This window comes from Patella vulgata, chromosome 3 (assembly GCF_932274485.2).
Source record: "Patella vulgata chromosome 3, xgPatVulg1.2, whole genome shotgun sequence".
Classification (NCBI taxonomy): domain Eukaryota; kingdom Metazoa; phylum Mollusca; class Gastropoda; family Patellidae; genus Patella; species Patella vulgata.
Window position 1 is genome coordinate 77,412,988 of NC_065881.2, and position 14,433 is coordinate 77,427,420.

At 36.0% G+C, this 14,433-nt stretch overlaps 2 protein-coding genes across 2 annotated transcripts in view; both read left to right on the top strand.

Annotated features, from left to right (window-relative positions):
• Positions 1-3,408, top strand: part of LOC126816849 (paraplegin) — a 61,749-nt gene extending 58,341 nt beyond the window's left edge. The window contains exons 17-20 of the mRNA XM_050543623.2: positions 306-378; positions 1,576-1,733; positions 2,574-2,651; positions 2,960-3,408. Coding sequence (XP_050399580.1) covers positions 306-378; positions 1,576-1,733; positions 2,574-2,651; positions 2,960-3,118 — 468 coding nt within the window. The 3' untranslated portion in view covers positions 3,119-3,408. The remainder of the gene's footprint in view (positions 1-305; positions 379-1,575; positions 1,734-2,573; positions 2,652-2,959) is intronic.
• A 1,000-nt stretch (positions 3,409-4,408) lies between these two features.
• LOC126816858 (ATPase WRNIP1) lies at positions 4,409-14,072 on the top strand. The gene is made up of 8 exons (XM_050543644.1): positions 4,409-5,095; positions 6,117-6,311; positions 7,118-7,347; positions 8,084-8,328; positions 9,035-9,190; positions 10,031-10,110; positions 11,490-11,655; positions 13,918-14,072. Exons 1-8 carry the CDS (start codon positions 4,427-4,429, stop codon positions 14,013-14,015), a joined length of 1,839 nt encoding a protein of 612 aa, XP_050399601.1. The 5' UTR covers positions 4,409-4,426; the 3' UTR covers positions 14,016-14,072.
• The last annotated feature ends 361 nt before the right edge of the window (positions 14,073-14,433 follow it).

Consider the following 14,433-nt stretch of genomic DNA (forward strand, 5'->3'; position numbering starts at 1 on the left):
ATGCATGGTTTATAATTTGTTGTTATTGCTTGTCTATATATGATTGCCCTACACATTTGTAACTGTACTTGATTGAAAACGTTGAGAGAATACTCTTTGAAACATCCACCAAATCAATTAGTAATTGTTCTTACATAAGTATGTGTTATAGTTTATTACTTTATCCAGTTACTAAATGCCTCTAAAGGAAAATTAAACTCTACAACTTTTGTGTCATATAATGTCACAGGGTAGTAAACGTCTGGCTAAAGATATAGAGAATTTCGTGTCTAGCACCATTAAATATATGTATATTATATTTTCAGTTATTTGAAAGAATGTGTATGGCTTTAGGTGGTAGAGCAGCAGAGGCCGTTATATTTAATCATGTGACAACAGGTAATTACAACGACAGGAGAGGAGGATGGTGGTATGGTTTATGAATGAAGTAGCCATTGTGGCTCACAAACCTAGAGGCTGTGGGTTCGATCCCCGCATTGGTTGATAAAGTTCATAGGGATTTCCCAGCATGGTTCCCCCTTTGTTACTGCTGTAACAATGTATAGTCCTTTGGATTGGACACAAAAAAAAAACCAAGGTCCTCAGTACACGAAAGATTCCCTGGCAGTTGGAATTCGATATAATAGTAGGCCAAAGCTCTACTGTCCAGGCAAAATTTCCCTCATAGCACACTGTACTATTTCATTTCATTTTATGGATTGTATGTGATGAGGTGTAAGGTCATCTGCCTCAAATATTGTGGGAGGGTGTCGGGTAGTAATGAAGCAGCTAAATTGTTTCAATAACATTTACTAATTAAACAGGAATTACATAGGACACAATTCTATGGATCAAAATTTCTGAACTGCTGGATAAAGACTAGACAAGCCTAGTTGACTGAGTTTCAAAAGCATTTCATGCTAAAGCTAAGGAGTGTTTCATGCTGCAGCAATCAGAGTTAAGCAGTTGGATTGAATGAAATCTTGGAATAAAATAACATTGATTCTAATTTGGTGAAAGTGAGGATACTTGGTGGTGTATAGTTTTATTATATCAATATCTTGACTAAGTTCGGTTATGAATATTTTCTGTTTAAGTTAAGTAGAGATCGGTAATTTGATTGTTTGGTGCTTTATAAAAAGATAAATGTGAGAGTGACATCTATTTTTGGATGAGACCTCTGTGTTGGCTTGTTTTATCGTATTTTGGGTGTGGGTTGGTGTGGGTGATCTAACACATGCAATTTAGATCATAAGGTCTATCATTGAGTCAAAGAGTCATATGCTTGTTTCATCAATGATGTATGATATGTTAGTCCCAAAATAACCTGTGTAAACCATGTTTCTCTCTCTCTAATTTATTTTATGGGCAGGGGGGTGGGTGGCTGAATGGTTCTCACGTGCACGATGGATCATATGGTCTGTCATCTATTTCCCACTTGTACGTGACAACGAGTAGGATCGTCTGTCCAACCTTGTGAGTTTCCTCCGGCTAAAAAATCCTATGTGCAAGCGAATTATTGAAATAAAATGAAATGACCTAGTTTGTGAGGAGTGGATGTGAAACCTCATTTCTCTCTCTCTTTCTCTATTTCAGGGGCACAAGATGATTTGAAGAAAGTTACGCAAATGGCTTACGATCAAGTACGCTCTTTTGGGATGAATAAGGTCGTTGGACCGATATCTTTCCCGCGTCAGGGGGAAGAACCAGGACCCAAACCCTTCAGTAGAAAATTAGCTGCCATCATAGATGAGGTAATTTAGAAATTTAAGTCTTTAATTCATTTACAAATTGCCAAATGGTGTTTACAGATGGACTAGGTCCTGTTTCTCGAAATATTAACTAAAGATAAAATCCAAATTTTACTAGATACTTCAATTTTGATTGGCTAAGCACTAAAATCAATCTAATATTATCCAATCAAATTACTAAAATTTGGATTTTATCTTAAGTTAAAATTTAGTGAAACAGGCTGCTGATCAAATAATTTTATACTGAATCTATACTAATATTTGTGACTGTCGTTTGTCTGTCTGTCTGTCAGTCTGTTCAGGGTTGGCAGCTACACTAGGGCTGTCCCGAGACTTTAATTTGGTGTATAGGGGTAGCTCGGAATGGTTAGCGACTGCACATTGTATTATAAGGTCTGTCATTAACTGGTGTGGTTTTGATTCCACGTTTGGTCTTGACAAGAAGTAGGGTCGCCTGTCCAACCTCGTGGGTTTTCTCCAGGTTCTCTGGTTTCCTCCCACTGCTAAAGACCCCTACACACAAGCAAATTATTGAAATAAAATTGAACCATGTGTTAGTCCCGAAATCACCTTGTTTGTCTCAAGTGGACCTTAGACTCTCTCTCTCTCTCTCTCTCCCTCTCTCTGTAAGGTCAAAGGAAATTAATTGTTGGTTCTTCCGTTTCCTGATAAATGAATTGAAGTACTGGTTCTAAGCAGAGCAATCAAGTAATTTTTGTTTTTAAATTACAAAATAGGGAGCTTAAATTTTAGCAGGTGTTCCAAAAGAATAAGAAATCAAATTGATGTGTCCTAAAGGTTTTTTGTTGTATAATAATCTTGTCTTTTTTTATTTTCATATAGCAAGTTCAGATATTAGTCAGTAGAGCTTATCGTCAAACAGAAGGAATTCTACAGAAAAACACAGATAAATTACATTTAGTAAGTACTCAGGTTGGCTGACGGTGGGTGGCTGGATCATAAAGTCTGCTGTCATTGAGTCAAATGGTGTGGTTTTGATTTGAGCCAAGGAGTAGGGTTGCCTGTCCTGCCTTTGGGTTTTCTACAGGTCCACCGGTTTCCTCCTACTGCTATAGACCCCCATGCGCAAGCGAATTATTGAAATAAACTTGAACCATATATTAGTACCGAAATGACCTTGTTGGGTTTAGAGATATGGCAGCCATATTGGATATGACATTAAATAGTTCAGTTCAATTTAAAATTTCACAACATTATTTTATTTTCAGATGGCTAAAAAGTTATTAGAAAAAGAAGTTCTGACCTATGATGAAGTTGAAGTTCTGATTGGTCCCCCACCCCATGGTGTCAAAGATAAAATAGAACCTCATGGATGGGAGGGCATCATGCCCTCAAATGACAACAACAACAAGCCTAAAAAAATCTGATTGATTAAATAATCAATTGTAGTGAATAACTGTGCAGTGCAATCAGTTTGAACTCATCAAGTCCATTTTATTCCAACATAGATCAATTGGCCAATGTATTAATTGTGTTACTAAAATATATTTTAGTAATGAGCCTTACATTCTAAGCATAAAAACTCTATAAGTGACGAATTGAATGGTGCTGTCTTGTTGTGTATTATATTAAATTGTTATATTGTATGGCTGAAACGTCTTCTTATTTCATAAATAAATGTGTTCTTACTTTAAAAATAAAGTTTGCTACTTTTAAATGGTATTTATTGTTCCTAATTCATCTAGTTCTGATCAACAGTCTTGATTGGGGAAACACTTTGGTCCCAACGAAAAGTTGTTGGCCCTAGGACCTATTATAGGCTTTATAAAGTTCCTTCACCCATTAGAAGCCATGGTGGCTCAGTGAGTACGGCTCATTAACTAGAAATCTGGTCATGAAAGTTTCTCAGGATGTTCTAGTGTGGTTTTTGCAAGTCAGCAGTTGTAGGACAGAGGGCCTGGTAGGGAATAAGTTCTAGTCTGGGATGAAAAACCTGAGGTCCCATGTACATAAGAGAACCCTTGTCTGGGAAAAATTTCCCTCATAGCTCCTACTGTATGACATGATTATGATTGTGATTAGTTTTATCATATAAATCTTATTTTTGTGCTGCTTCCAGTTGTAGATTACACTTGATTATCATTTGAACAAATATTTAAAAAATAGAACAAATATTTCTGTAACAATGCCTACCCTACACTTTGAACAATTATGGTATTCGATAGTGCATTTCACACCTGCACAAAATAAGGATGATCACTGCACAAATTGAGGTTGATCATTGCATATTTGGGGGAAAACTGCAAGTTTATTTTATGGACTACACTGATCAATGGATCAATATAAATATACCGTACATGATAATCAGTAAATATTTATTAGATTAAGGACCAAAACAGTAGGCCGTTAAACCTCATTTTATTTCATTTATTAGATTGAGGGTGATAAAAATTATAAATCATTAGAGAAAGTATTGGGCTATAATTTAGATTTATATGGCATGATTTTATATTGGTTCATGTGGTAGAATAATAAAAGAGTTTAGATATTATTAATCTAAACCATTGTGGTCATAGAGAAAGGTATGGTTAAAGACGATGTCTATTAAATAGAGTTGTTCCCCATTGACCACAAGATGCTTTAATCATCGGTGTAGTCTTGCTTATCCGACATTGTGATATATGAATTGATGATTTTAGGACTGGAAGAAGGAGACTACGAAGTTAAAAAGAAAGATGGAGTCAAGAGAAAGCAAAACTTCAGAATGTCCGATTTGTGGTCGATCGTTCGATATATCGACAATAAATCAACATGTCAACGATTGTTTGAATGACGGTGATGATGCCTGTGTTATTACTCAACCGAACAAAAAACGAAAATCCACTGAAATGAACCCAAATGCAGCATGGGGATGTTTAAAAGCGAGCAGTAGCGCAGGGGAAAACGAAAGTAGAGTTAGCCCTGAAAATGTCAAACGACATAAAACTCTTCAGAAAAGTTCAACTCAAAGAAAACCAGCTTCTCCCATTTTGGTAGATGAAGACAGCAGCAGCAATGAATCAAAAGGAGAACTTCAAAATCAAACTAAAACTTTTTTATCCAACACATCAAATTTTCAAAATCGACAAAAAACATTCTTTTCAACTTCAAACAAATCTGATGACAATAATGTTTCATCTCATCCATCTAAATCACAAAATCCATTTTTCCAAAAGAAAACTAACTCCTCTGTTAAATCTGCTAAAAGTGAGTTTTCTCCCCTGGCAGAACAAATGCGACCATTAACGCTGGAAAATTATGTTGGTCAAGATAAGGCTGTAGGAGAGAAAAGTCTGTTGCATTCATTGTTACGAAGTGATCATATTCCATCTATGATATTATGGGGACCACCTGGTTGTGGAAAGGTAATTATTAACATTCCGAATAATAGACTATTTTCAACATAATAACATTCTTCAGGGGCGGATCCAGGATTTTCAGAAAGGGTGGGGGGGGTGCTGTCCCCACTTGTGAGTGCGAATCCCAGCCCCCAGTGGGCAGACTGAGGGGCAATCAACCAAGTAACCAACCGACTCGTTTCGGAGTAAATTATGATTTCCAACCTAAACTGACTGTTAATTCCTTTCCCGCGAGAATATATGGGGTAAAAAATTATTCGCCACTGCAAAAAATAGGTGGGGGCATGCGCCGGGTGCACCCCCCACCCCTCCGGATCCGCTCCTGTTCTTTAGGATTGTTTTATATAACAGCTTAAATTGCTAAAATTTCTAAATTAATGTGAATATGTTAGCATTCAAGGTGGTCAACAAGCCATCGTGGCTTGATGGTAGACCGAAGATAAGGCATAAAAGATTACTAAGACTGCTCAATTTAGGCAAAATATTTCGACTTACATAAGCTACATGTATTGTCACTTTTAATCATGTTAGAAGGGATAATGATTCTTGGAAACTATTTTCTCTCTTTTGTGTTGGGGGGTTGAATGGCTGAATGGTTAGCGTGCGCGCGCTGTATCATAAAGTCTGTCATTGAGTCGACTGGCATGGTTTCGAATCCCCGGTTGTACGTGGCAAGGAGTAGGGTTGCCTGTCCAACCTCGTGGGTTTTCTCCGGGTCCTCCGGTTTCCTCCCACTGCTAAAGACCCCTGCGCGCAAGCGAATTATTGAAATAAAATTAAACCATATGTTAGTCCTGAAATGACCTAGTTTGTGTCGAGTGGACGTTGAACCCCATTTCTCCCTCTCTCCTTCGTTTGTGTTCTTCAAGAAAACTGAAAATTGAAAATTGTAAGAATGCAGCCTTTTCATTGGACAAGAGAACTCCTGCTATGATTTTTGTTTTCAGCCAATGAATCATCGGTTCTCTTAACTTAAGTAAACAAATACACTTTCAGTTAAAAAGATAACTTTTCTATATCATTTCAGACAACCCTGGCTCGTATCATAGCAGCAAGATGTAAAAATGAAGGAAGTGCTAAATTTGTTCAACTTTCAGCTACAACTTCTGGTGTCAATGATGTTAAAGAAGTCATCAAAGTGGCCAAAAACGACCAGAAATTGTTGAGACGAAAGACTATGTTATTTTTAGATGAAATTCACAGATTTAATAAATCTCAACAGGTATATATAAATATAAGGATAGGCTAGTGGGGAGGATTGGGGTGGTCTACAGCAGTGGTTCTCAACGGCACACCTTGGAACACATGAAAAAATAGCGGCACATCTGGCTAAATATATATGAAAAATATTTGAATTTTTAAAAATAAAAACATGACAAGTCATAGCCAGCATAAAAACGTAGACACAGACTAGTCATAGACACATAGAATGACTCAAATTAAATAAAGAAAAACACAGCTATGAACTTACCAGTAGACATCAGTAAATACTCTATTGGGATCACATGGTTTTTTGCATTTTCTTAGTGTGCCGTTCACATTTTCTTTGATTTCTATACTCCCCGGCGATCCAAACTTCGTTCTTCAAGTGATCGTAGCATTTTGAGGATTCCTAAATATTATAAACGTTCTAGTGAATATGCTTGCTCAATCAGAGCAGCCAAAATGTGGAATGATCTTCCAAAAACTCTTCGAGAGTCCTCTTCCATCCAGAGCTTTAAGGCTGTCTTAAAAACATATTTATTTCAAAAATGTTTTTGAACTGTTGTGTTGTGAATGTGCTTAGAAACACTCATGTGTAATGAAGCACTATATAAATCGAACAATAATAATAATATCATTTCTGTTGTTATTTATATCTATCAAGCATAAATATTCCGTTTTAAGATGGGAGGGGTTGGGTGGCCAACCTCAAGGGTTTTCTCCCGATCCTCCTGTTTCCTCCACTGCTAAAGACCCTTACACATCTAGTTTGTGTTGAGAGTGGATGTTAAACCCTATTTTTCTCTTTCTCTCTCTCTGTGTTAGGATACATTACTACCTCATGTTGAAGATGGTACAATTAATCTGATTGGTGCAACAACAGAAAATCCATCGTTTCAAGTAAATAGTGCTTTACTCAGTAGATGTCGTGTTATAGTTTTAGAAAAGCTTTCAGCAGACGCCTTAAAGATGATTATAACCAGAGCTTTATCAGAACTAGGAGCAAAGATATATGAAACGCCAGACGATATTGAAAATAATACAGCTAGTAATAGGTTTGTATGGACTGTATTCAGTGACGTGTGGACTCCCTTGATTTTTGCCCCAAGACGCCCAGTACTTAGACATGTGAAAAACGATAAGATAAACCTTTCATTACAGATATGTTATGTAAGATTTAGAACTGGCTGTTTTTTCTATAATAGTTCAAAAATAGATAATGCAAATTGAGTATATTGAAAATTTCATTCAAATTACTTTACTCTGGGCGAAGATATTAGTCTTTGAAGGTTTGACCAGATGTGTGCACTGACTGTAACCATTGTACTGATTGTTCGAAGCTTAGACTCACTTCACAATTTTAAATGAAATATTAAATGATTGAACTGTTCTAATCTACTTATTACTTAAATGTCTTATTAATATAGTTTATATAACATTTAAGGCCTAAAGAAAGACCTGCAATGGACAGATTAAGCTCTTGCATAATGTGTTTACCGGTAATTAAAGTTAACAGCAATGACTTCAAATTTCATGCACATATACATGCATGTCTTTATTAAATTATTAAATAACTTTGTTCTCTTTGCAGTTTAGTGACAAGGAGTAGGGTCGCTTGTCCATCCTCGTGGGTTTTCTCCGGGTCCTCCGGTTTCCTCCCACTGCTAAAGACCCCTACGCGCAAGCGAATTATTGAAATAAAATTGAACCATATGTTTGTCCCGAAGTGACCTATTTTGTGTTAAGTGGACGTTTAACCTGATTTCTCTCTCTCTCTCTCTCTCTTCACAGTTTAGAGCCAGTTGTATGGGTAGAGGAGCAAGCTATCGGTGTATTAGCTAATCTCTGTGATGGTGATGCAAGAGCAGCTTTAAATAGTTTACAAATGGCCGTTGAATCCAGAATTGCTGCTCTTAAAAATTCTTCCTCCAAACAAAAAAATACACAGAAAAACGGTTTTGACAATGTTGCTATGGTAACCACAGAGCATATTAAAGATGGTTTACAAAGATCTCATGTTCTTTATGACAAAACTGGTAAATATTTAATTTCTGAAGTTCATTGACAGAGTTATTCCCCCTTGCACACTCGTATTTGTTCATGCATTCCCAAATGTTTATTAAAAAATTTGCGATGTTCAAAATTATCTGAATTTGATATTCCAAAAGAATGTAATGGTTTGAAATGGTTGGTGAAAATCACTAATTCATTACACCACATGAAAATGTTTATGATGGAATTAATCTCCTTTAGACTGCACAAAATTCTGTTCTTTTATTAAATTTGTCTTAACTTTGTGGTGGGTTTGATGGCTGAATGGTTAACGAGTGCGCGCTGCATTATAAGAACTTGTCTCTGAGTCAACTGGGGTGGTTTTGATTCCACGTTTGTACATGACAAGGAGTAGGGTCGTCTGTCCAACCTCGTGGGTTTTCTACAGGTTCTCCGGTTTTCTTCCAATGCTAAAGACCCCTACGCATAAGCAAATTATTGAAATAAAATTGAACCATTTGTGAGTCCCAAAGTGTTTGTGTCGGTCAACCTTATCTTTGGACTGATATTCCTTCTAGAGATCCAACATTCAAAATCTTGTATTTGGTAGGGATTCAAAATAACTCCAATCTCTTCTCTTGAAAATATTTATAGTAGCACGTTTTGAGAATGTACAAAATTCCTTTGGTTTATTTATCAACCAAATAGTGCTTGCCAGATATTTTTGAATTGTATATTTATGTTGTATAGGTGAAGAACATTATAACATTGTCTCAGCTTTACATAAATCTATTCGTGGATCAGATGCTAGTGCCTCCCTCTACTGGTTGGCGAGGATGTTAGAAGGAGGGGAGAATCCACTTTATGTATCTAGACGTTTAGTCAGATGTGCCAGTGAAGATATAGGTAAGATAATTTGTGGTGTTCAGTCTGTTCAAAATCAAAACTCTCCTTTAAAAACAAACAGATGGATTCTGTGTAATTATTTAAACTCCCATAGTCTAAATATAAACAATTTGATGGCAGGTATGACGGTGGGTGGTCCTTGGCAGTGCCATTTTCATCTCCTGGTTCTTGCTGTAGATTACTGTAAGTCAAATATCACTCTGTCTCTTTTCAGCCTACTTCTTGTTCCATGATGTCCTCTCATGTCTCTTCTCTGACCTGTTTCTTGTTTCTTGATGTCCTCTCATGTCTCCTCTCTGACCTGTTTCTTGTTTCTTGATGTCCTCTCATGTCTCCTCTCTGCCTATTTCTTGTCACTTGATGTCTTCTCGTGTCTTCTCTCTGCCTATTGCTTGTCCCATGATGTCCTCTCATGTCCCAATGTAAGTTATGGCCATCTCAATTTCCCATCAGTTTCAGTTCATTTTCTGTCTTAGAACATCAGTCAGCTATGAAGAATAATTTATTTCTATCCAAGAACATCCAGGTCAAGATATTATCTGACCTTGCCTTGCTTGAAACTAGGGGATTGGGTGGCCGAATAGTTTAATGTGTGTAAGATCACATGAACCATCACTGAGTCAAGTGGTATTGTTTTGATTCCCCGCTTGTATGTGACAAGGCCTGTTTTCTTCGGGTCCTCCGGTTTCCTGCCACAGGTAAAGTCTCCTATGCGCAAGCAAATTATTGAAATATAATTGTGTCATGTTTGTGTTAAGTGGATGTTAAACCCCATTTCTCTCTCTTTTGCTTAAAACTAAAGTAGATTCTGCCACATGTATTCTACTTGTTTATTAACAGGTTTAGCCGATCCTTTAGCTTTAAATCAAGCTGTTGCAGCTTATCAAGCTTGTCATTTAATTGGAATGCCAGAATGTGAGGTAAATTATTTCTTTTTTTATCTGTTTGTAAAATCACAAAGACAATTTAGTTTCTTTATTTATAGTTCAAAATTTCGTTTTACTTTTCTTTACTACACTAGTTGTTGTATAACCTGTGTTCTGGTTGATGTGAGGAATTAGCCAATGAAACGGTCTGTTGCGGTGAGTTCTTGGCGTGCGATACACAGAACTGTGGGTATTCCACCAGAAACATCAACACTGATTGGTTGATCAAATGTCTGATGTCATAGGGTCAAATGCCGCTCGTATGACCCCTGACATGACCTTCCACTACAACTGGTCAGATCTTCATGTAGTAGAGACCATCGAAAGTATAAAAATATGAAAGATATTTAGATCTGTATTTTAATCAGATTGGAAGAAGCTGTGTGCTATATGTATAATAAACCTGTGGTTTTATTCTGTTATGTGATATCACCAGTAACTCTTAGGCATCATCATTATCAAGTTAATTAATTTCTTCAGATTTTTTTCAAATTTATTAATTCTTTACATAAGTTTTCTATTGTATTTTTTAGCAGTTTGTTGGTGGGCAGTCATATAGTCTATAGCGTGCACTTTAGATCATAATGTCTGTCATTGAGTCAAGTGGTATAGTTTCGATCCAAGCCTTGTCTGGTTTCCTCCCACTATTAAAGATCCCAACGTGCCAACAAATTTTTCAAATATAATTCTACCATTCTATGTTAGTTTCGAAATGACCTAGTTTGTTTTGTATGGAGTGGACTTTAAAGTAGCTAAGTTTCTAAACTCAATATCATCCAAAGTCTTCGACATTGAAAGCACAAATTATTTGTCAATATAAATTAACATTGATGTTGTGATCTTACCAGGAAAAGTTAGGCTTCTGATATTCAATATTTAAGACAAAATAAACATTTTACCATTGGTACACGAATCATGTACCATAATGCGTTTCAGCGCCATTTGTAACAAGGGACTCGAAAAAGGAGGCTAGACGTCAAACAGTGACTCATATTCTTATCTGCAGAGCATGTGCAATAAATACCATCAGTGTAGACTGGAATAAACAGACACTAGAAATTGCCATTCGATTGAGACTTCTCATGTATTTTGCAGAACATTAGACTAAAAACAGAAACGATTGAATGTAAATCAGTTTATATTCATTCATATTACATTATTATGTGCATTGCGACCCATTTGTGTCAATTTCTAGGTCCCAAATATTAGCGATTTAGCTTCTTTAAACCCTATTTCTCTCTCTCTCTTTTTTAACAGTTGTATTAATGATCTTGTAGGTTATTTAACAGTTGTATTAATGATCTTGTAGGTTATTTAACAGTTGTATTAATGATCTTGTAGGTTATTTAACAGTTGTATTAATGATCTTGTAGGTTATTTTGGCTCAGTGTGTCGTATATATGGCTAGAGCACCTAAATCAGTAGAAATCTACGAAGCCTATAATAAAGCTAAGAGAAAGATTAAAGAACATGATGGTCCTCTACCTGGTGTGCCTTTACATCTACGCAATGCTCCAACAAAATTAATGAAAAATTTAGGTAATGATTTTACATTTGTATAGCCTAAAAATGGCTAATGAAGACAGGCATATGCCATACAGTGTGCTGTATGGGAAATTTTGCCCAGACAGCGGCACTACAGCCTACTCTTATATTGCATTCCAACTGCCAAGGGATCTTTCAATTGCACACCATTGTGTACACAGGACTTTTTGTTTATTTGTACCAACCGAAGGACTATCTGTTGACTCTTGCCAAGCCCTTGGTCCTGCATTACTATCAAGGAAGTACCATGCCAGTAAATCTTGATGAATATACTCAGCCAACACAGGGATCGAACATGGGAACTCCAGGTTAGCGAGTCAAGGTCTTACTCACTGAGCCACCGTGGCTCCCATATAGGCTAAAGTATTAATATATTTCAATTGAAAGTTGAATTTTTAAAAGGAATATTAATCCAAAAATGCAGTATTTACGATATGATGAGTTGAAAAAAATTACAACTGCAGATGATATAAACATACCAGTGCCACTAATAAAACTCTTTGATGGCCCTCTTTTTAATCTAGTTAAAGCTACAATTTCATATTTTTAAGTTATATTTTTAAAATGTATTAAAATAAAGCCTTAAAATCGATGCTATGTATAAACAGTCCTACCTTAATCCTATAATTCACTATTACCAGTTGAGAAATTGGCAAAAATATCATTTTCAAATTCAAACGTTTGAAGATAGCTATTCCATGGTGGGGAATAGGAAAACAAGGGAGGTAATTAGGAGGTAATTGTGTTATTATTTCCGGTGTGAAACAGTTTTGAGTGTGAGAATGATAACTATGACCGTATAATAGTGAGTTGACAACCTATTGAGCAAAAGACATAGAAATAATTATGTTTTGAATTTCTTAGAATATATGATTTTCTCGCTTTAAGCCCAAGTCGTGAAATTATCTACCGTTAATAATTTTGTTTTGAAAGAAATGGATCCCTCAAATGACAATAATACATACAGTCTAAACGGCAAACTATTACAGGAGAATAAGAACTAAAAACTATCACAATTCTGACAATAAACATTATCTTAGTGAGTGCCTTTAAAATAGGAATAACTAGATAGAGCCTAGATAGAGGAATAGTGTCTACATGTGTACATGTTGGCATCCATATAAAAGAGCCCTTTACAGTTGGAATTCAAAATAAGAGAAGGTTGTAGTGCCGCTGTCTGGGCAAAATGTACCTCATATATCACAGCATGGTGTATGCCCATCTAGAAAAAACCTGTTGGTTGATGCAGAATATGTAGGATGTTAAACGTAAACACTCTGTTTGGGGGGGGGGGGGGTAACATGTGCGCATGAAATCATTGGGTCTGTCATTGAGTCAAGTGGCGTTTCGATTTCATTCCTACAAGGAGTAGGGTCGCTTGTCAAACCTTATGGGTTTTCCCGGGTCCTCCAGTTTCCTATTTTTCGGCGTGGTTCCCCCTTATCAGTGATGCAGGACGGAGGGCCTGACAAGGACAGCTGTCTAGTCCTTCGGATGAGACGGAAAACCGAGGTCCCGTGTATATATTGGAATGCTCGTAAAAGATCCCCTGGCAGTTGGAATTCAATATAAGAGTAGGCGATAGTGCCGCTGCCCGGGCAAAATTTCCCTCATAGCACACTGTATGGCGTATGCCCGTCTTCATCAGCCCAGTATAGGAGCAGAACAGTAGGACGTTAAACCCCATTTCATTTCATTTCCAGTTTCCTCCCACTGCTAAAGACCCCTACATGCATGTCAATTATTGAAATAAAATTGAACCATATGTTAGTCCCGAAATGGCCTAGTTTGAGTCGAGTGGAAGTTAAACCCGATTGCTCTCCCTCTCTGATTTCCTTTAAAAGGAGTATCTTGTTTTATTATAATAATGATCAATAAATGGGTTAAATTAGATTAGATTAGTTAAATTTAGAATATCCTTGAATGTGATTATTCCTAACGTTATATTTTTAAACAAAACTAATGAGAAAAAATCTGTATTATGAAAAAATGATAAGATCACCTTCAGATTGTAGCCATATCTTAGCAATCGTTTTTTCTAATAGGATCTTAAAAAAAAAAAAAAAAAAAAAATCTAAATAGGTTGATTAGAATAAATCATTTATTTCATCTATTGGCAAGTTAACAAAAATAGATTTGATACTAATTTTGTTTTGGGTCAGATGAGAATAATAGCATCACCATATCAAAATAAAATTATCAAGTCAAAGATAATTGATTTACCATTTTCTCCAGTCTGGATGTTTTTTCTTTCAGGTTATGGTAAAGGCTATAAATATAATCCAGCATTTAAAAACCCTGTAGAGCAAGACTATTTTCCTGAAGAATTAATTGGAACAGATTTCTTTAAATGAACATTTCTGTACTATTTTTGATCAGGAATAATAAAGAATGTTTTTTAAGATTGTTAACCCAAATTGTTAATTCAGATTAAAATTTTCAAATAACTTACCAAAAATAATGTTTGTAAAAAGTCAGGATGGGTTAAACATACATTATGCAAGAGCTAAATCTGCCTATTGTAGGTCTTTCTTTAGGCCTGAAATTTTATCTTAATTATTAATTAGACATTAATTAATTTATCAAGACCATAATCAACTCTCGATGTCATCGCTAGCCTGCGATGTTTATTGGATTTGGTTCCGATTTGCTGTTCGAATTCCATTCATGGTTTAATCATAATATGGATAATCGAGATATGTCTTTTTATCGTACAGACTTTAGTAATGATGATCCAGGCTAAGCCGAAAATTCAATCGCTAAATTCACTTT